The 22,901-nt window shown below is 43.5% G+C and overlaps 1 protein-coding gene across 5 annotated transcripts in view; it reads right to left on the bottom strand.

Annotated features, from left to right (window-relative positions):
* Positions 1-22,901, bottom strand: part of ATG16L1 (autophagy related 16 like 1) — a 71,957-nt gene that overhangs the window by 47,345 nt on the left and 1,711 nt on the right. For all 5 annotated transcript variants that reach the window (XM_040348956.1, XM_040348957.1, XM_040348958.1 and 2 more), the window contains exons 2-5: positions 12,786-12,879; positions 7,640-7,745; positions 5,078-5,151; positions 4,652-4,903 (exon numbers count right to left, since the gene is read on the bottom strand). In XM_040348956.1, the coding sequence (XP_040204890.1) occupies positions 4,652-4,903; positions 5,078-5,151; positions 7,640-7,745; positions 12,786-12,879 (526 nt within the window). The remainder of the gene's footprint in view (positions 1-4,651; positions 4,904-5,077; positions 5,152-7,639; positions 7,746-12,785; positions 12,880-22,901) is intronic.

Genomic DNA, 22,901 nt, shown 5'->3' with positions numbered 1-22,901 from the left:
TCCTACATTCAGTGGGATAATGGAGAATGAACATAGCCATCCACCTTTAGGAATTCAGATCACAGCAACAAAAAAAAAAAAAATACATTTGGAGGAGGAATAAAACTTTTATTTTTTAAACCAGTTTAGTGTCATTTGCAAGTAACCTCTTATAATGCATGTTTTACTCATATACTACGTGTTAACCACTTAACCACCTGACCATATTGCTGGTCAAAGACCAGAGCACTTTTTGCGATTCGGCACTGCGTCGCTTTAACTGACAATTGCGCGGTCGTGCAACGTGGCTCCCAAACAATATTGGCGTCCTTTTTTCCCCACAAATAGAGCTTTCTTTTGGTGGTATTTGATCACCTCTGCGATTTTTAGTCTTTGCGCTATAAACAAAACTAAAGCGACCATTTTGAAAAAAAATGAATATTTTTTACTTTTTGCTATAATAAATATCCCCCAAAAAATATATATATAAAAAAAAATATATATTTTCTCTCAGTTTATTTTTATGGCATTTTTATTAATATTTTTTTACTAGTAATGGCGGCGATCAGCGATTTTTTTTTCGGTACTGCGACATTATGGCGGACACTTGACACATTTTTGGGACCATTGGCATTTTTATAGCGATCAGTGCTATAAATATGCATTGGATTACTATATAAATGCCACTGACAGTGAAGGGGTTAACACTAGGGGGCGGGGAAGGGGTTAACACTAGGGGGCGGGGAAGGGGTTAATTATGTTCCCTGGGTGTGTTCTAACTGTAGGGGGGGGGGGGCAGCCTCACTAGGGGAAATGACCGATCTTCTGTATATACATTGTATGAACAGAAGATCAGCATTTCTCTCCCCGACAGGACCGGGAGCTGTGCGTTTACACACACAGCTCCCGGTCCCCGCTCTGTAACGAGCGATCGCTTGTGCCCGGCGGCGATTGTGCCCGCCGGGCAAGCGCACAGGAGTCGGGGGCGAGCGGGCGCCCCCGGTGCACGCGCCCCTAGTGGCCTGCGCGAGGGCCGACGTATAGCTACAGGCTCCTAGGGGATGACGGCGGCTGGTCGGCAAGTAGTTAAACAAGTACTTAAAGGGGAGTTCCAGGCGTTTTAAAAAGTTTATTAAAAGTCAGGAGCTACAAAATGTGTAGCTGCTGGCTTTTAATAAACATGCACTCACCTGCTCCACGATCCAGCGACACGACGGCCCGAGCTCCGCTACTCCCCAGCTCTCGTCTTCACGGCCGTGCACTCACTGCACATGCGGGAGCGCAATGTAATTGTTCAGGTGATCGCCTGGGACCCGTCACGTGTTCCAGGCGATCGCCTACAGGGAGGGGGCCACCAAAAGGCGATATGATGTATCGCCTTAGCGGCCCCTGGGTGGAAGGAGGAAGTGGGACAGGATGTGCCACTCCTCCTTAAGCCCCCACTGCCCCCCCCCCCCAAAAAAAATTACATGCCAAATGTGGCATGTAAGGGGGTGAGGAGTGGATTAAGCGGAAGTTCCACTTTTGGGTGGAACTCCGCTTTAAAAGTGATGGATCTAATAATTGCAAAAGACACAAAAACGCAAGATTTCAAACCTTTTTTTTCCTCCATGAAAAAAACAACTGGTAGTATACATGATGAAGAAGCTTCAACTTACTTTCCTTGAAGGCCAATCTATCTCCTAAATCTAATGCATTGCTCAGGGAATAATTGGCTCATTAAAGCGTTTGTTAAAAGCGGAGTTCCGCCCCAAAAAATTTAAATAAAAGTCATCAGCTACAAATACTGCAAATGCCGACTTTTAAAATAAGGACACATACATGTCCAGGGCGCCTGCAATGTCTTCACCGAAGCTGGCCCAACCCCTCGGCTCCAGGTGAAGGCATTGGCATTGCAAAAAAGGGAATCTGGAAGTGAAGCCTTGCGCATTCTGAGTGTTCCCTGCTGTATTCTGGGACCCGTGTGTCTCCCAGAAGAGGGCCGGACATGGCGTAGATTCCCCCTGAAAGGTGCCAAATGTGAAACCGGAGCAGGGTTGCCAACTTTCAGTAAATTTACAAACAGTTTGTAAAATACATAATTGTCGCATCTGTCCATGAATGTCAGTTACGGACATTCAGCTTACATGCCCGTAATGGATATTCAAGGACAGATGCAAAATGTACGGATTTTACAAACTGTTCGTAAATTTACTGAAAGTTGGCAACCCTGAACCGGAGGGGAGGGGGGGGGGGGGGATCCAGACAGCGGAAGTTGTATGTATGTATATATTGATCCTGTTTCTTTAAAGCATATTATACAGCACAGTACTTGTGCTATGTGATTAGGCTCCCTGTAACACCTGTAATACCTGGCTGATCCTGACAGTTTCTGCCCTTCCCCCTGTAAACTGCCCACGGTGCATCATGGCAGCAAAGTCCTGAAACTGTGGTCAGTTTACGTTCTCTGTCATCCACAGCCTGCTATCTGCAGCTCTCCTCTCTTCTCCTGTGTCCTACTGCCCCCCTCCCCTTTCTACCTGTCAGCTCTGTGTGTGAGCCACCCCAACCCTTCTATCACTGTTCTGATCAGCTCACACATTACTGCCGCCAATCACTGCCAGTCCCTCTGCTAGGATTACATGATGTATATGCTATATGCCATTTTCAAAAGTTCTTATAAGTACTGTTTTTCTTATCCCCGAACAGCGGCCACGTGACCACCCAGCACTGTCTTCCGCCGACGTTTGCATTACAGAGGGAGGTCACGTGACCGTTCGACAGACATCAGAGGGAGAGCTCAGCCGCTCCCCCTGTAATACATACATCAGCAAAAGACAGTCCAGGGTGGTCACAAGACAGCTGATCGAGGGTCAACAAAAACATGTATATGAATCATTTTAGAAAATGGCATATAGTGTATACATCATGCATTCCTAGGAGAGGGGTTGGCAGTGACTGTGTGCCCTGCCTTAAACACTTTAAGGGCTACACTAGGGTAGAATAATGAGCACTTGTCTTATAACGTGCATTTCAACTTGGAAAGTCTCTGTGGAACTTGCAATGCAATGCATGTGTGAAGAACAATCTTGAAAAGTAAAGTACTTCTGCAGCTACAGTCCATCAGGCACACAAAAAGTAGCAGCAGGGTTGGTGGAGTTGTGGAGCCATTGTTAAAAGACAGCTCTCTTCCTGCCCGTCATTGTATAGAAAACATCTGTTTATCTATAGGTGGCCTAAGGCCTGCCATACAGTGAGCAAATTTCTTTCCTGCAACCATGAGTTAAGGCAGACAGTGTTGATGCAGGAATCCCTCCTGCTGGGCCATTATCTTCTCCCAGGGAAGGGCTGGGGGAAGCCGACCCCGCTGGAAGAAGACAGTGATTATTAGTAACCGATAATCACAGGTAAAACCCAGCATGTTGGCTGTACCCAAGTTTATCGATCAACTTGGGTACATTCATCCTGCCCATACACAGTTTAAATCATGTATGGCCAGTCTAAAAACAGAAAAACCCCCTGCTTAACTGATATTTAAAACAAACTTACATCGAAAGTCACATCTGTAGTTTCTCTTTAGAAGCACATGCTCAAAAGAGATTGTAGGCCAACAGCCTTTCAAAGCATTAAAGGTCATCTGATGTCGTACTTGTCCTCCAAGATCTGATTGGCTTGCTCTAGCACACATTTCTGAGGCTGTAAAAGTTCTACACTAATGCACAGAGAAAAATGTAATCAAGGCAATCAAGCTTGCATTTGTAGCGCTGTATAAGTTACTCACTCACTCACACATAGGGGTTTATTTACTGAAGGCAAATCCACTTTGCACTACAAGTGCACTTGGAAGTGCAGTTGCTGTAGATCTGAGGGGGACATGCAACGAAAATAAAAAACAGCATTTTTGCTTGCACATGATTGGATTATAGGAATCAGCAGAGCCTCTCCTCATTTCGATCTTCCCCTCAGATCCACAGCGACTGCACTTCCAAGTGCACTTGTAGTGCAAAGTGGATTTGCCTTTTAGTAGATCAACCCCAGTATGTCTGTTGCTGCCCAAGTTCTGTTTAAATTATTTTATGGATACCATCTACCCTCTGCTCATTACTGAAATGTATTGTTCATTATTTTGCTGATCGTGTCCTTTAAAAACAAGAATACGGTAATAAAGCACCCAATTTGTCTGTCTAGTAGGTTTTATCGTGTTTAATGGAAATTCAATTGGTTTGGCTAAAATGACACGTTTTAAAAACAAAGACAAGTAAATACCCTGCAATAATAAACAAAAAAATGTTGTGTCTTTAGGCTAGGTTGACACTATTGCAGGTAGACATGTAATCACAAAGGTTCTCATACCGGCAGGCAGCCACATCAAAAACACGTCGCTTTTAACCAGATGCACTGGGGTGCCAACAATCCTTAATGGCACCTCCAGGCACTGGAAACTGCAGTGCCGTTACCCACTTGTGGAAATGCATGACGTCAAAGTATCATTTGATTTTCCTACAGCGACACTTTTAAAAGGGTGCAGAGATTTTTTGCCCATGTTTCAGCAGCCCATTCAAATAAATAGGCTGCTGTGCCCGTGCAAACGCAGCTGCAGGGAAAACAAAGATGTGAACTTAGCCTTAGATGTAACAAACCATAAACATTACTACTTCTGAAGATGGTAAAAATGAAAGTGAATGGGCCTCACTTCGTGTCTTTATCATTTTCTGCATTGAGACGATTAGCTTCCTGAGCTTTCTCAGCCATCCAACGGGTTACAAGCTCCTGGTTATCCTCAGTGGTTTTTCGCAGTTTTTCTTCCAAAGCGTTAAAGGTTATCTGCAGGGCGTCGTATTCGTCTTTTAAGGTCTGATTGACTCGCTCCAGTTCTTGCAGTTTATTTCTTAATTCTTGACACTCTGTCTCCAGACCGTTAATGGAACGCATATAGTCCTCTATCCTGAAAAAACAGCAGCTTCAGAATTGCAGAAAACCATCATACAAGAAGGTCACTTCAAGATAAAATGTAATATGGGAAACTACATTTACAGGAATAAAAGAAAGGAGAATCAAAAAGCAGACACTGCAGAATAAATTATAAAAAGTAAAAGTATAACAATGGTTTTCTACTCACGTCTCTTTGTTAGCCTGGATTTCTTTGTCCTTCTGATTCATCTGGTTGTTCAGTTCTATAACCGTCTGAGCCAGCTAACAGGGAGGGACATGGAAAGCAGATCGAACAGTGTATCTAAAATGTTCATCATCCCTGAGGCTACACACAACTGCTACTATTTAACAAGTTCAATAAGTAGAAAAATAGATAAAAAAAATCATGTGAACAAGATACCTGTCAGTACAACACCCACGCTGGTCATTTTTAACATACACCTAATAAGACTGTAAAGCAATTTTTTTTATTTTTTTAAATAACAAAATAGTATACCTCTGTTCTGTGCAATGGTTTTGCACAAAGCAGTCCCAATCCTCCTCTTCTCAGGTCCCTTCTAGCACTTTACTGTCCTCTTCTTCTCTGTGTGCCACCATAGAAAGCCGCTTCCTATGGTGGCACACATGCAGGCTAGATCCCGAGCCAGGCTGTGACACAGTGAATCTCAGCCCCACCCCCCTGTCCCTCATCACTGGATTTGATTGACAGCAGCAGAAGCCAATGGCTCCCACTGCAGTGAGGTAGAGAGCAGCTCTGCTGCACCCAGGCACAGTGCTGGATCAAGATCAGGCTTAGGCAAGTATTTGTGGGGCTAGGGGTTTGGGAGCTGACAATAGAAGGTGTTTTACCTTAATGCAGAGGATGAATTAAGGTAAAAAAAGACCTTCAGACTTCTCATCCTTTTTCCTAGTGTTTTTAATTTTTTATGTAATAAAATGGCAGGAAGGAAGTCTTCCTACTGACATCAATGCAAGACAGAAGCCTATGGGTGCCCCCCACATCAAACATTGACACCTACTCCACACAGACACAGATTTAGCTAAAGATTTAAAAACAGAAAAACTTTTACTACTTAGGGCTCATGCACAATGGGAGTTTAGTCCTGATGCATGGGGCTCTGACGTTTAGCTGTGGGTGAAGGGCACAGGTGTACGGTTCAGCCTTGCTGAAGACAGCCTGTCAAAGTCTATGAGAGGCTTACAGTTGCTGCAACTGGACAGTGCATCTAGCAGTATGAACATATAGGGCAGTATGCGTCAAAAGGACAAATACCTGTAATGCAAGTTGTCTGCATTCTGGACATGCGTCCCTGGGTGTATACTGCCCTAAATGTAAGTATCATTAGGTGCACCATCCAGCCACAGAGGTTGTCACACTTCTCATAGAGTCACAATTCTCTCCCTAGTCCTTAATCCTCTAGTTAAACCACATTAAAGACAATAGTTATATAGGAGTTGGTTGATGAGAGAACAAGGATAACCAATATTAGTCAAATAAGTGGGTTATTTGAATTTCTTTCTGAACTAATCAATATATCAATTAAATTATTCGAGCAAACAAGCTCTGGCAAGTGAACTTCAGACCAGCGCCTGCATGGCTTCCTATCCAGTATTAAAAATGGCTGACTCCGATGAATAACATTTTTTTTAAATAGCACACTGCTGTATTTAAGCTTTAGAGGGGTTGCACAGTCAGAAGGCTTTTTATCTTAATGCATTCTATGCATTAAGAAAAAAAAAACCTCCGTGTGCAGCAGCCCCCCTAATGCTTACATGTGCCCCCTTTTGATCCAGCAATGTCCATGACTGCACCTTCTGTATTGAACTGTACTGCAATTGTGCCGTTCTCCCTCTACATTGTAAAGCGCTGCGTAAACTGTTGGCGCTATATAGTGTATAATAATATTAATAATAATAATGCATAGTAAATTGGTTTGCCTTTATTTGTATTTTTCTCTACATCAAAGTACATGCAGATAAATCCATTCAGCAATTACTGTGACAAGAGCAGTGCATGAGCAACTGCAGTAGCAGCATTTTGTAACCATGTGAAAGAAAGGCAGCCATTGAAAAGAAATATCAACTAACAGTTTCTGCTCTTGCTCCTTCCTACAGTCACGATCATCATCTTCCTCAGAGCTACACTTTACTTATACTAGCATTGGTCCATAATCGGCTAACAACCTACTCTACCTTCTGGACAAAAATCAGATTCTACGCTTGTCTTTTCCCTGCTCTGATCAGCTGATCTCGCTCCTTGTACGACCCCGTAGCCCACAACCAAATACTGTTGGCCTTCTATCTACCCATCAGTCCAAGATCAGCTGCCATAGTCACTGCTTTTCTTGGTGACATACTCCCTAAGGGTTAATCACATGTAAAGAAATACAGACACTGCAGCTTCTCTCAGTAGAACACTCCCATCAGATCATTACATTTATTTACTCCCATTTAGAACCAGTATTCAAAAGACCGACAGGGTTTTCTTCAGTGCAATGAAAGGTAGGAATCTGCAACAAAGATTCTTGCAATGTACATTGATCATCTAGAGAGGAATGTTACTATGGAGCTACTCTATCTATCCTGTAAGTTTCCATTCACCTAACCAAATACTTTTGCTGCTTAGAAAAAAAAAAAAAAATACTAATAAACTATGATGAAATGTATTTATATTAAAGCTCAAATGCTGCAGCTGAACTGCATCTTGTGCTTTCATACAAGCAGGCAATTAGCACAAAATATCAGTTACCTCTCCACGCTTTTTATGGAGATCTGTCAGCTCCTCCTGGTGTTTTATCCTCATCTGAGCCATATCTTGTAGTATCGCATCATTACGCATTCCATCTGGACCTGGGCTATAATGAAGAAATAAACAAAGAGGTTTGGTATCCATCGTTCTGAAAAAAGATTAAAAAAGAATCTTTTACACATTTTACAAGTAAGCAGTTGGTGGTAGTAGAACCTCCAAGCTCAGAGACCCCACTAATTGAAGTACCAGATAGACAGCAATGCAAAATATCAGCAAGTATAAGATCCGACGTATTTTGTGAACAAATGACTAACTGTCTGATCTGTCAGTACTAAGAGCCTTTGACAAGTTCTGACAGTGCCACACAAGGCGATATCATCTGTGCAGCTATCAGAATGCATACTGAGGTACCCAGAAGAATTCTTCAAGAAGGAACTACCGGTATTATAAAACAAAAAATCTTTATTGAAAATTCGACATAATACCAACAGCTGATGAATATACAAATATACCAACCTCCACCACAAACAGTTAGGTCCATAAATATTCGGACATTGACATAATTCTAATCTTTTTGGCTCTATACACCACCACAATGGATTTGAAAGGAACACGATGTGCTTTAACTGCAGACTTTCAGCTTTAATTTGAGGGTATTTACATCCAAATCAGGTGAACGGTGTAGGAATTACAACAGTTTGTATATGTGCCTCCCACTTTTTAAGGGACCAAAAGTAATGGGACAATTTGCTGCTCAGCTGTTCCATGGCCAGGTATGCATTACTCCCTCATTATCCCATTTACAAGGAGCAGATAAAAGATCCAGAGTTCATTTCAAGTGTGCTATTTGCATTTGGAATCTGTTGCTGTCAACTCTCAATATGAGATCCAAAGAGCTGTCACTATCAGTGAAGCAAGTCATCATTACGCTGAAAAAAACAAAACAAACCCATCAGAGAGATAGCAAAAAAATTAGGTGTGGCCAAATCAACTGTTTGGAACATCCTTAAAAAGAAAGAATGCACCGGTAAGCTCAGCAACACCAACAGACCCCAGAAAACAACTGTGGTGGATGACTGAAGAATTCTTTCCCTGGTGAAGAAAACACCCTTCACAACAGTTGGCCAGATGAAGAACACTCTCCAGGAGGTAGATGTATGTGTGTCAAAGTCAACAATCAAGAGAAAAAGACTTCACCAGAGTGAATACAGAGGGTTCACAAGATGTAAACCATTGGTGAGCCTCAAAAACAGGAAGGCCACATTAGAGTTTGCCAAACATCTAAAAACGCCTTCACAGTTCTGGAACAACATCCTATGGACAGATGAGACCAAGATCAACTTGTACCAGAGTGATGGGAAGAGAAGAGTATGGAGAAAGAAAGGAACTGCTCATGATCCAAAGCATACCACCTCATCAGTGAAGCATGGTGGTGGTTGTGTCATAGTGTGGGCATGTATGGCTGCCAATTGAACTGGTTCTCTTGTATTTATTGATGATGTGACTGCTGACAAAAGCAGCAGGATGAATTCTTAAGTGTTTCGGGCAATATAATTATCGGCTCATATTTTGCCAACTGCTTCAGAACCCATTGGACGTCGCTTCACAGTGCAGATGGACAATGACCCGAAGCATACTGCAAAAGCAACCAAAGAGTTTAAGGGAAAGAAATGGCCAAGTCAATCACCTGACCTGAATCTGATTGAGCATGCATTTCACTTGCTGAAGACAAACCTGAAGGGAAAATGCCCCAAGAACAAGCAGGAACTGAAGACCGTTGCAGTAGAGGTCTGGGAGAGCATCACCAGGGATGAAACCCAGCGTCTGGTGATGTCATTGCGTTACACACTTCAGGCTGTAATTGACTGCAAAGGATTTGCAACCAAGTATTAAAAAGTGAAAGTTTGATTTATGATTGTCAATCTGTCCCATTACATTTTGTCCCTTAAAAAGTGGGAGGCACATATACAAACTGTTGTAATTCCTACACCGTTCACCTGATTTGGATGTAAATACCCTCAAATTAAAGCTGGAAGTCTGCAGTTAAAGCACACTTTGTTCCTTTCATTTTATCCATTGTTGTGGTGTATAGAGCCAAAAAGATTAGAATTGTGTTGATGTCCCAATATTTATGGACCTGACTGTACATCTAAAATTAGACAATTGTCTTAGGGACAAGGTGGCCCTCAAAGACATACAGGCCTCTCAAGTATCATGCATGACAGGTTCTCTTTATTCAGTCCTAATTTGGATGCAATTAGGTAGAAGCAGAGGTCAGTCCGCTCAGTAGGCCAACCTGGGTGGTTATTGATATAAAGAGTTTATGAACTTGGCTCCAGTCGGATGAACTAAAGATTAGTAGTGCCCACCTTACACACAAAATATAATTTCCTAAAAATACAGTCCATATAGGATAGACACAAAATTAGTGTTGCCAAATCGAAGTATTGCGGAATTCGTTTGCACAAGATCGTTTTACCTTTGTAAGCATTTGAATTACCTTCATTAAATCTTTATTATATACTTCACTATGGGAAATCTTTATTTTATCCTGAGCAATATCGAGGGACCTATTTGAGCCACTACCTGCAGTGCTGGATCCTAGTTGGAGGACACTTCATGGGAATCACTTCAGGAGACTATCAGCCGACATAGGCTATTAAGGAAAGCAGAGATTCATATGCAAGGAGGTAAGCGCTGTGAGCTCATTGTTTGAAGATCACTGGAAGATTATACACTTTATTCACGAAGATCATTCATTACATTATTTTTATCATATTTATGGGACTTCCATATTTACTGCACATTGATATTTTAGGCTGCTTTAGCCCATGCTTCATTGTTTGTTCACTCATTATTGCACTTATCACGTTTATATTAATTCATTATTGTTATATATATTATTATTTATTTTATATTACACAAATAGATTGAGCAGCAGTTGTGACACCTCATATATTTATTATTTGGTGGCGCAAGAGCACACCCACATTATTCCTGCATTATCCAGCTATTACAGCCACAGACTATACCCCTAAGGATTACTCCATTTGGAGCATCAGATAACACTGACTACACTGCCAACTGTTTGACCAAATTGTCCAGTGTGCTTTGCGATCTGGTCAATTAGAGATGAGCTCAGATATCCCTCAACTAACCCTTATCTGAACATTTAGCCTTTTCTACCTCCAATCGCAAATAAACAAAGAGATGGGATGCTGGTGATGTCAGAGCCCCTGGACACATGCCCATATTGAGTCAATGCCATTGATGTCACCCGATTCCCACCTCTTGTTTACACATGATGTGGAGTGTGTAATAACCCAACCTGCAACTGATTGGGGGGGGGGGGGGGGAAGAGCACAATTTAGAGGTTTGAAGAAAGAAGAGTATGGAGGTCACCAATATCTTCACTGGTCAGACACAACCCCTCTCTTCTTTCACAGTACAAGTGAGCATGAAGACTCTTGTGATGTGGGGTGTGGCCGTTACTCATCTAGGCCAGTCTACAGCACTAGAGTTTAAAGCCATTCAAATTTCAGCCAATTCACAAGGGACCAACCGAGATTCGAACCATGTATGGGCAGGCTGAATGTACCCAAGTTGTTTGATTGATCAACATGGGTACAACCAGTCTGTCAGATTTCACATGCGTTCATTGCTAGCAGCTGTTATATCCGCCAAAAGTAATCACTGTGTTCTCCTGTTGGAGATGGCTCTTCCTGCTGGGAGAACACAATAGCTCCACGTGAAGGATTCCCCCTTTGACACTACCTGTATTGATAAGGGAAATCAAGCAATTTTCTAAGAAAATCACTACATTTATGGCCGGCTTAAGAGTAGGAAGCACAAAAGTCAGTCAGACAATCAGGGGAGAGGGGGCAGGATGGGTCTCAATGTCTGAATGGACACATGGAGCTGTGACTCTGCTCCAGTGCCCCCATAGGAAGCTTCTGACTGTGGGGGCATTCGATAGGAGGGAGGGGTCAGGAGCAGCAAAGAGGGACACGAAGAGGAGGATCCGGGCTGCTCTGCGCAAAACCAACAGCACAGAGGAGGCAAGTATAACATGTTTGTTATTTATTTATTTTTAAACAAGACTTTACAATCACTTTAAGGTAATCATCATAATATATGATAGTGCAGACCATAAAGAGTAGAGCAGAGATTGGGCTAAAATGGCAGACAAGATGGTGGATGGGATATATTTGTCATCCAGAATGTGTATTGCGGCAGTCATTGACTCCGGGGAAGCCTGGTGAGAAAAATAGGTCAATCTGCTTTTAGGAGGCTCACTGTGAAAGTCCTCTGCTGGGCCTAGACTATGGACTGTGGAAGAAATCGAGCAGGTTGGCTGCCCTGATAAACAAGTCCATCGGCCAGAATACTTGGCTTAATATAGAAAAGCTGGAAAGCTCACAAGGCCAAGCTTGATAAACTCTGTTGATGGTGAAAGCCAGACAGAATGTTTGCTGTGCAAGAGCATGTAGGGTGTTCGACCATGCAATTGTGAGCTGTTGAGGCTAAAACCCAATCCTACTGCATGGGCTCTGAGATACTTGATGAAGTAAGCAGAAATTTGTCTTTTACTGCTGAAGTGAAGCATTATTTTCTGTATGAAAAAAAAATGTGGGATCAGTAATTTCCCAGAGACTGTTTTGTATGGTACCTTCGTGCCACAGCTACCAACTAAATACATTCTCTGTTACAAGAGGAAAAAAAGGTTGGGCTTAAAGTAATCAAATTGTGGTAAATACTAGTTCAAAAGACGATCACTGGAAAAATACAGTTCATCAGGTCAGTTTGAGCAAATGAAAACTGGCAGTAAACAAATGATAGCAGCAATGGAAGTTTATAAATTGCATTAACAGTGAACTAGCCTGAAAAGCACTGCTTTTGTATTTACCCTTTATAAACTGATGTGAATGTAAAGTATGTATAGTGCTGCGTACATTGACAGCAATATACACATGTCTAAATAAATAGGCCTGGTGCTTTTATAATGAAAGCAAGTATTTCAATTAAATGGTTAGTTTTGTTAGCAAGAGCAACGCCTTTACTTTTCTTTGCTATACTTCTCACCAATGAAATTAAAAGAAAAAACATTATGCATGAATGAAGGCCTTACATTTGTTGTCTGCACTACCTGGTGTCATGTCGGCTCAGTAGATCATACTTCTCCGCCTGTAGTTTTTCAGCCAAAACGGACTGAAGGTCAGATTTTTCAAGCAACCTGTTATCTGTTGAGAGAAAATAGCAATCAATGGGTGAGGAACCCTCTCTGCCTCAGGGATCATCTATGCACAGCTGGCAAGCTCTATGCCCTTGACCCACACCATGTAGATGCTCATTCCCCAGAGAAGTCAATATCTACTACTGCAGTCCTCAGTCACAGCAATTAACTACTGAGCTGCTGGATCTTTTGAACATTATTGTAGAATGCTGTCAGCTTTGCAGGCACAATGGGGTTGATTTACCAAAGCTGAAGAGTGCAAAATATGGTGAAGCTGTGCATGGTAGCCAATCAGCTTCTAACTTCCAACTAAGCTTTGACAAAAAAAAAAAAAAAACAGGAGCCGATTGGTTTCTATGCAGAGCTGCACCAGATTTTGCACTATCCAGGTTTAGTGAAACATCTCCCTTTTTGTCTACTGCAGTTTACTAGTCTGATTTTAATACTCTGAAGAAATAGATGTGCTCCTACACAAGTAAACGTGGTAGCAAACCTAACCATCAAAGGATTCTTTCATCTTTCAAACAAAGAGCACACTAGTTCTGGGCTCACTTCTCCCACTGAAAAAAATAAATAAGAGTATCAAACATTTACAGCTCCAAAACCCAACTGTTCACATAAGTTTCTGTAATATTGTGCCTGCATAATGTATGCTGTGACTTTAAGATGTTAGAAAGCTTGGTACTGAAGGAAATTCTGCCAGGATCACTATCCCCATATTTCTATAGGCCTCCAGGGAGACATTAGCTGTTGTGTGGTCTGGTTGGTGCTTGTCAAAATTATCCAGGCATCACTAAATGGCGGACCGCAGTCCGAACAAGGACAGAGTGAGGGGCAGATCCACAAAGAGAGTACGCCGGCGTATCTACTGATACGCCGGCGTACTTTCAAATTTCCTGCGTCGTATCTTTGGTTTGAATCCTCAAACCAAGATACAACGGCAACTGGGTTAGATCCGACAGGCGTACGGCTTCGTATGCCTTTGGATCTTAGATGCAATACTTCGGCATCCGCTGGGTGGAGTTCTCGTCGTTTTCCGCGTCGAGTATACAAATTAGCTATTTCCGACGATCCACGAACGTACGTACGCGCGGCCTTTGCATTCTCTTACGTCGTCTCTAGTCGGCTTTTTACGGCGTATAGTTAAAGCTGCTGTTTTGCGGCGTATAGTTAGACTTGCCATGTTAAGTATGGCCGTTGTTCCCGCGTTTCATTTTATTTTTTTTTATTTTTTTTTGCGTAAATCGTCCGTGAATCGGGATGGACGTAATTCACGTCTATGTTAAAAAAAATTACGTCCTTGCGACATAATTTAGCGCAATGCGCGGCGGGAAGTTTAGGGACGGCGCATGCGCAGTTCATTCGGCGTGGGGACGCACGTCATTTAAATGAAACACGCCCCCTAATCGCCGATTTGAATTCCGCGCCGTTACACCGCACCGCCGTAACTTACGGCGCAAATTCTTTATGGATTTGATTTAAAGCCAGGTAATGTACGGCGGCGTAGCGTATCTCGGATACGATGCGCCGGGGCAGATCTTTGTGGATCTGCCCCTTAGAGTCTAGTCTACCCAGCCTGAGCAGACTGCTCTCCTCCCGCCGCTGAAGCGGTTAAACACTTCCCCGTATAGGGCAAGAGGAATGGCAGTGTGGACTTGGACCTGGACCCCCCCCCCCCCCCCCATTACACCTGCCCTGCCGCCACTGTTGAAGTCACAGCAGAGAGGCAGGAGGAACGGAAGGTCTACAGGGGGAGTGGCAGCTGCCCAACCCCCCAATGCACTCACCCCATCTGAACTCAGAGCAAGGAGGACCAGGATCCCCTCCCCCTGCATGCACCTGCCCGCTGCCATTTGAAGTCACACTAAGAGGGCTGGAGGAACAGAAGGTCTACAGGGGGAGCTTCAGCTGTGAACTCAGCCCATGCACTTGCAACCCACAGCAAGGAAAAGAGCGGGAGGCATGGAGCCTAGCGTTAGCGGCAGGTGAGCACACCCAGAGGAGGAGTCCATCCCCCACAACACTGAGTTAACGTAGGGGGAAGATTATGAAGGGAGCTGTGATGTTAAAAGACCCGAGTCAAAGAAAAAAAAAATAATTCGATTCGGGCCTCTGCAGAAAGAAAATGTTACCAACCGGACCTCCATGAATTTTAATTCAGTACCCTTGAAATTATCTCTACCAAGCCCACACCACATTCTCCTACAGAAAATTTCAAAGTAGGAGCTTGTGTTAATAAACTAAAGTATAACTGCCTGAAATGTGCAGTAACATTGTAACTACTTGCCGACCCGCCGCCGTCATTTTACGGCGGCAGGTTGGCTCCCCTGCGCGCCCCCCGCTTGCCCCCGACTCCTGTGCCCGGTGGGCACGAACGCCGGCGGGCACACGCGATCTATCGTTACAGAGCGGGGACCGGGAGCTGTGTGTGTAAACACACAGCTCCCGGTCCTGTCAGGGGGAGAAATGCAGATCTTCTGTTCATACAATGTATGAACAAAAGATCGGTCATTTCCCCTATTGAGGCCACCCCCCTACAGTTAGAACACACCCAGGGAACATACTTAACCCCTTCCCCGCCCCCTAGTGTTAACCCCTTCACTGCCAGTGGCATTTTTATAGTAATCCAATGCATATTTAGAGCACTGATCGCTATAAAAATGTCAATGGTCCCAAAAAAGTGTCCGAAGTGTCCGCCATAATGTCGCAGTACCGGAAAAAAAAAAAACGCTGATCGCCGCCATTACTAGTAAAAAATTTTTTTTATAAAAATGCCATAAAAATACCCCCTATTTTGAAAACGCTATAACTTTTGCGCAAACCAATCAATAAACGCGTATTGCGATTTTTTTACGAAAAATATGTAGAAGAATCCATATCGGCCTAAACTGGGGAAAAAAAAAATTTTATATATATTTTTGGGGGATATTTATTATAACAAAAAATAGAATTTTTTTTCAAAATTGTCGCTCTATTTTTGTTTATAGCGCAAAAACTAAAAACCGCAGGGGTGATCAAATACCACCAAAAGAAAGCTCTATTTGTGGGGAAAAAAAAGACGCCAATTTTGTTTGGGAGCCACGTCGCACGACCGCGCAATTGTCAGTTAAAGCGACGCAGTGCCAAAAAGCGCTCTGGTCTTTGACCAGCAATATGGTCCGGGGGTTAAGTGGTTAAAGTAAACAATAGGAGTATATATTTTTTTTTTTAATACGCCTTGGAATGCCTCAACATTCGTGTAACGTAATTAATAATACCCATAATAGTTGTAATGTGTGTGTAATAGTTTACTTGTTGACTTTTTCTGGGCAAATGCAACATTTCCTAGCCTTCAATCCTAAGCGAAAAATAGCTGCAAGAATATAAGCTGTTCTGACTGACTATCCACCGCTCGGATGATGGGGGAAAGCTTACTGAGGAGAAACAGGAAGTGAGAAATTCAGACAAAGAAAAAAACATTTATAAGGGAAATGGAAGGAAAAGGTAAGTGAACCAACAATGCACTAGCTTAAAGGAACCTATTTAAAAAATGAACCTTTACAACCCTTTTAAGTCAGATTTCATGAATAAGGTTTACATCAACTTTAAAGGTGTCAACATACCAAGACATTTTGGACAATTTCATGCTCCCAACTTTATGGAAGCAGTTTGGGGATGAACCCCCTTCCTGTTCCAACATGACAGCACGCCAGTGCACAAAGCAAGGTGCAATGGGTGGGCCAAATCAATATTGAACCCTACAAACTAAGACTGGTATGCCATTAAAGTTCATGTGCGTGTAAAGGCAGGCATCCCAATATTTTTGACAATATATGGTATGTGTGGGTCCAGGTGCTTGTCCCAGAATACAGACAGCGTGCACACTCTTACCCACAAGGATGTCAACGCAGTGGCTGTATACATATCATCGCTGTGTCCCAATTGACATAAATGGGACTGCCTGCACAGAGATGAACATAACACCTGTGCATCTCTCCCTGTGTGGGTAGACACGGCCCTCACAAGTGTACACTGAAGTACACCCTGTGTGAATGCGGTCTTCTGCTGCTTTGGGTTTGTGGTAGCACTTCAAGCCTCAGCATGGCCAAGGTAAACCATATTTTATCAGAACACTTAGGCCACTTTCACACGTGCAGACCATTCAGATCTGCCTGTTGGTTTTTTCAGGCGGACCTGACCGGGGCTCCATGTACCCTTTATGGAGCGTTGGATGTCAGCGGTGACAAGTCCGCTGACCTCCGATCAGCCCCGATCCGATTCTCGACACTAAAGTGTGATATTTTGCATCCATCTGGCGGATGGATGAAAATGGACAGACGGTTCATTTTCATTCGATCCCCCCATAGAGGAGAGCAGAGATCTGACTGGTCCGTTTCTGCACAGTGTGCAGAGATGGACTAGTCATCCACCGGCTCAATGGGGAGCAACGGAGCGATCCCCGCTGAGCAAGCGGATCCGCACATGTGAAAGGGGCCGTAGGGGTATGTATATATATATATATATATATATATATATATATATATATATATATATATATATATATATATATATATATATATATATATATATATTGTGTCTGTATGTATGTATGTATGTATGTATGTATGTATGTATGTATGTATGTATGTATGTATGTGTGTGTGTGTGTGTGTGTGTGTGTGTGTGTGTGTGTGTGTGTATATATGTATATATGTATATATATATATATATATATATATATATATATATATATATATATATATATATATATATATATATATATATATATATATATATATATATATATATATATCAAGGCGACTTTTACTGATGGTGAATAAATTACTGTCATTTAAAAACACATGCACCAGGAATATTCACATGCAGTGAATGTTGGTAGAACATTAGATTCACTGCATTACAAATATTCCCTTTGCGTATACCAAACCCAACACTTTTTGGGAGGGCTGGGGAATTTTTTAAAGCAGTGCTCGACAAATCCCGGTCGCCAGGTCGCCATGGCGACTAGAAATAGGGTCCTGGCGACTTGGCTTGGAAGGGCTTTTTTTTTTTGTGAGTTGGCGCCATCTGGTGGTGAGCCGTTGGTATTACAAGTTATTACCACCAGATGTGAGCTGGCGCCATCTGGTGGTGGCCGTTGGTATTACAAGTTAAGCATTACAAGTTAAACAGCAATTCTAATGTCATTTTTCACTATTTTCACTGCTATCTTCTTCCCTCTAATTAGAACCCCCAAACATTATAAATATTTTTTATCCTAACAGCCTAGAGAATAAAATGGCGATCGTTGCAATACTTTCTGTCACGCCTTATTTGCACAGCGGTCTTACAAGCGCACTTTTTTGGGAAAAAATTCAACTTTTTTTAATTAAAAAATAAGACAACAGTAAAGTTATCCCCATTTTTTTTATATTTGTGAAAGATAATGTTACGCCGAGTAAATTGATACCCAACATGTCACGCTTCAAAATTACATCCGCTCGTGGAATGGCGACAAACTTTTACCCTTTAAAATCTCCATAGGCGACCTTTAAAAAAATTCAACAGGTTGCATGTTTTGAGTTACAGAGGAGGTCTAGGGTTAGAATTATTGCTCTCGCTCTACCAATCGCAGCGATACCTCACATGTGTGGTTTGAACACCGTTTACATATGCGGGCGCTGCTCACGTATGTGTTCGCTTCTGCGCGCAAACTCGTCGGGACGGGGCGCGTTTTCTGGCTCCTAACTTTTTTAGCTGGCTCCTAGATTCCAAGCAAATTTGTCAACCCCTGTTTTAAAGTGTACACAAACTATAAAGAAAACCAAATCACTGACATTTATAAAGCAACCCAAGCCCCATTAATTCTAACAAATAAGGTGGGAGGGCTGGTCACATGACCTGTCAAATGATCAATCCTGGAGTGCTCCCATCGCACAGATGTACTCAGTTTGCCCATGTGAATGAGGCCCTTAGAATTAAATGAATGAAATATAAAATTAAGGTACAGTGTTGCTTTAATCACAGTGAGGTCCTATGGGGAGCACATTGAGGGATCTGCTTTCCAGAATTGCATTAAAGTGCTTGTAAACCCTTAAGGCGGCCCTACACGGTTCGAATTTTGAAAGAATGTTCGTAGGAATTTCGCACCGTTAGTGGGTTGCAGCAACAGCCGATTTTCGTGCGGCAATCAAATTAGAGGACTCCGACATGTTGGAAATTTTTTGAAAAACAAACAATTTTGTGATCAATGATGAGAGAATCATACGAGAAATGTAATAGAAGAAAAATGCGCATTTGCAATATTCCCGGAGAGAAACGAATATTCCCGGAGAGAAACGAATATTCCTGGCAACATGAAGGTTTGGTCGGCCGAATTTCGAAAATAAATGGTGGCATCGAATCACAAAAAAAATTAACTTTCTGATTTTGAAAAGACCGTGTATGGCCTGCTTTACATACAGTGGAGAAAATAATAATTTGATCCCATGCATATATTGTAAGTTTGCCCACTTAAATTAGAGTCAGAATATCAACCAGAAAAAAAAAAAAAAACGATACAAATGTTATACATTGAGTTGCAGTTCAGTGAGTAAAATAAGTATTTGCTCCCTATGCAAAACATGACTTTGTACTTTTGTTGGCATGCACAGAGGTAAGACATTTCGTGTAGGTGAACAGGTTTGCACACATTTCAGGAGGAATTTTGGTCTAATCTTCTTTGGAAATCTTCTCTAAATCTAAATCCTTAAAGCGGCGTTCCACCCAAAAGTGGAACTTCCGCTAAAGCCACTCCTTGGCATGTAATTGTTTTTGGGGGGGGTGCTAAGGCGAAACATCATATCGCCTTTTGGCGGCTCCTCCCTGTAGGCGATCTCCCGACAGGTCCCAGGTGATCGCCTGTCCAATCAGATAGCACAGCGCCACTCGCGCATGCGCAGTGAGTGACCGGCCGTGAAGCCGAATGCTGTCACGGCCGGGTGCCCACAATAACAATGAGGACGCCGGCCGGAGAGGGGGGGGGGGGGGGGGGGAGAGGAGCGGCGAGGTGAGTGCATGTTTATTAAAAGCCAGTAGCTACACTTTTTGTAGCTGCTGACTTTTAATAAACATTAAAAATGCCTGGATTTACTGCTAATTTTGCAGTGCTATTCGGCCAATAGCGGGGCAGTTTTACCCCCCGCTAGCAGCCGAAAAAGTGTTAAAAACTACAGCAAAGCGCCTCTGTAGAGGCGCATTGCCGGTGGTATAGCCGCTGTGTCCCATTGCTTTCAATGGAAAGGGGCGGTAAACACAACACTCCTTCACCGCTCCAAAGATGCGGCTAGCAGGATTTTTTTCACGTACTGCTAGCGCACCGCTCCAGTGTGAAAGCCCTTGGGGCTTTCACACTGGAGAAACAGCAGCCACTGATTTAGGTCGGTTTGCAGGCGCTATTTTTAGCGCAATAGCGCCTGCAAACCGTCACAGTGTGAAAGGAGTCAAGGTTTTTTGGCCGTCGCTTGGCAACTCCAAGTTTCAGCTCCCTCCATAAATTGGTCTCATCTGAATGCTTCTCGGAATCATCTAGATGTTCATTGGCAAACTTCAGACGGGCCTGTACATGTGTCTTCTTAGACCTTGCAGGCGCTGTAGGATTTCAACCCATGGCGACATTTGGGTTACCAATGGTTTATTTGGTGATTGTGGTCCCAACTGCCTTGAGATCTTCAAAAGCTCCTCCTGTGTGGTTCTGGGCTGATTCCTCACTTTTCTCATGATCAGCCTTACCCCATGAGGCGAAAGATTGCATGGAGCTCCTGACCAAGGGAAATTGATAGTTATTTTGGATTTCTTCCATATGTGGAGAAAAAAATAAAAAAATCGCTCCTACAGTGGTCTCCTCCCCAAGCTTCTTGCTGATGGTCTTGTAGCCCATTCCAGCCTTGTGCAGGTCTGCAATCTTGTCCCCGACATCCTTTGACAGCTCTTTGGTCTTGTCCATGATCGTGGGTTTGAATAGAAAAAAAGATTCTGTGGACTGGTGTTTTTAAATACATAACTAGGGGTGCAACGGATCAAAAAACTCACGGTTCGGATCGTTCCTCGGATCAGGAGTCACGGATCGGTCATTTTTCGGATCGGCAAAAAAAAAAAAATCTCCCCCACTGTAATATCCACATCTCCTCCTCCCCCCCCCCCCACCAACTATAGTACCCCCTTGGTGCAGACACCCCCACCCCTCCTCCTCTTAGTACAGAGACCCCCTCCTCTCAGGACAGTGACCCCCCCCCTTCTCAGGACAGTGACCCCCCCCCTTCTCAGGACAGTGACCCCCCCCCCTTCTCAGGACAGTGACCCCCCCCCCTTCTCAGGACAGTGACCCCCCCCCCTTCTCAGGACAGTGACCCCCCCCCCCTTCTCAGGACAGTGACCCCCCCCCCTTCTCAGGACAGTGACCCCCCCCCCCCTTCTCAGGACAGTGACCCCCCCCCCCTTCTCAGAACAGTGACCCCCCCCCTTCTCAGGACAGTGACCCCCCCCTTCTCAGGACAGTGACCCCCCCCTTCTCAGGACAGTGACCCCCCCCAGCTAGTACCGACAGACGAGCGGCGTGTCCCACGAGTGCGGGCTCCTCCTCTGTGGGCCACGGCCTTTCCTAGCGTTTTGGTCGAGGCTCCGGAGGTAGGCCGAAGCCGCGGCCATAACATTAGGAAAGACCGCGGCTTCGGCCTAGCTCCGGAGCCGTGGCAATCCGCGGATCACAGTGTGTTCCGATCCGAAGGGGGTGACCCGTTCGGATCACGGATCAACTGTGATCCGTTGCACCCCTATACATAACGAGTTGTCATTAGGGACACCTTCTTAAATTGACAGGACTGATCTGTGTACCACAGGAGCACATACTGTAGCCAGTCTGTGGGAACCAGAATTATTGTTGGTTGGTAGGGGATCAAATACTTATTTTACTCACTGAAATGCAACTCAATTTATAACATTTAAAACCTTAAGGATTTAGAGAAGATCTGTAAAGAAGAGTGGGCCAAAATCCCTCCTGAGATGTGTGCAAACCTGGTCACCAACTACAAGAAACATCTTACACCTCTGAGCATGCAAACAAGGGTTTCTCCACCAAGTACTAAGTAAAGTTTTGCTTGGGGATCAAATACTTATTTTACACACTGAACTGCAACTCAGTTTATAACATTTGTAACATGTGTTTTTTTTCTGGATTTTTGCCTGACATTCTGACTCTATTATTTAAAACAAAGAAATGTAGGGTCTATATTTTTTTATCATAGCTGTATTTTAAATGATAGAGACAGAATGTCAGCCAAAAATCCAGAAAAAAAAAAAACACATTATACAAATGTTATAAATTAAGTTGCAGTTCAGACAGAAAAATAAGTATTTGATCCCCTGCAGATTTTGTAAGTCTGCCCACTCCCAAAGAAATTAAGGCTCTATAATTTTTATCACAGCTGTATAAGTGGGCACACTTACAAAATCTGCAGGGGATCAAATACTTTTTTCCCTACTGTATGCCCAGTGAGGTGACTGGCCTCAGACGATACACAGATGAAACAAACCCTCCCAAATAAGTTGTACCTGTTTATCTGCAGTATTCTCTTCTCTACATTTGTTCAAAGTGCAGAAATTATAAAGCTTGTCTGAGCAGTCAGATGGGGGCAGAGAGCTGAAGTTACACTCTGCAGAGCTCAGTGAGGACAGCTCGGAAAGGAAAGGGGAGAGGGGAAAGGGGAGAGGGGAAAGGGGAAAGGGGAAAGGGGAAAGGGGAAAGGGGAAAGGGGAAAGGGGAAAGGGGAAAGGGGAAGGGGAAAGGGGAAAGGGGAAAGGGGAAAGGGGAAAGGGGAAAGGGGAAAGGGGAAGGGGAAAGGGGAGGGGGGAGAGAGGAGAGGAGGGGCGAGGGGAGAGGAGAAAGGGGAGAGGGGAGGAGAGGGGAGAGGGGAGAGGGGAAAGGGGAGAGGGGAAAGGGGAGAGGGGAAAGGGGAGAGGGGAGAGTGTACATACTATAGAGAAGATATTGATTCAATGTGAGGTGTACAGCTG

The sequence above is a fragment of the Rana temporaria genome, chromosome 4 (assembly GCF_905171775.1).
Source record: "Rana temporaria chromosome 4, aRanTem1.1, whole genome shotgun sequence".
In the NCBI taxonomy this organism is placed as follows: domain Eukaryota; kingdom Metazoa; phylum Chordata; class Amphibia; order Anura; family Ranidae; genus Rana; species Rana temporaria.
Note: the sequence above shows the minus strand (reverse complement) of the source record. Positions and strands in the feature narration are given on the sequence as shown.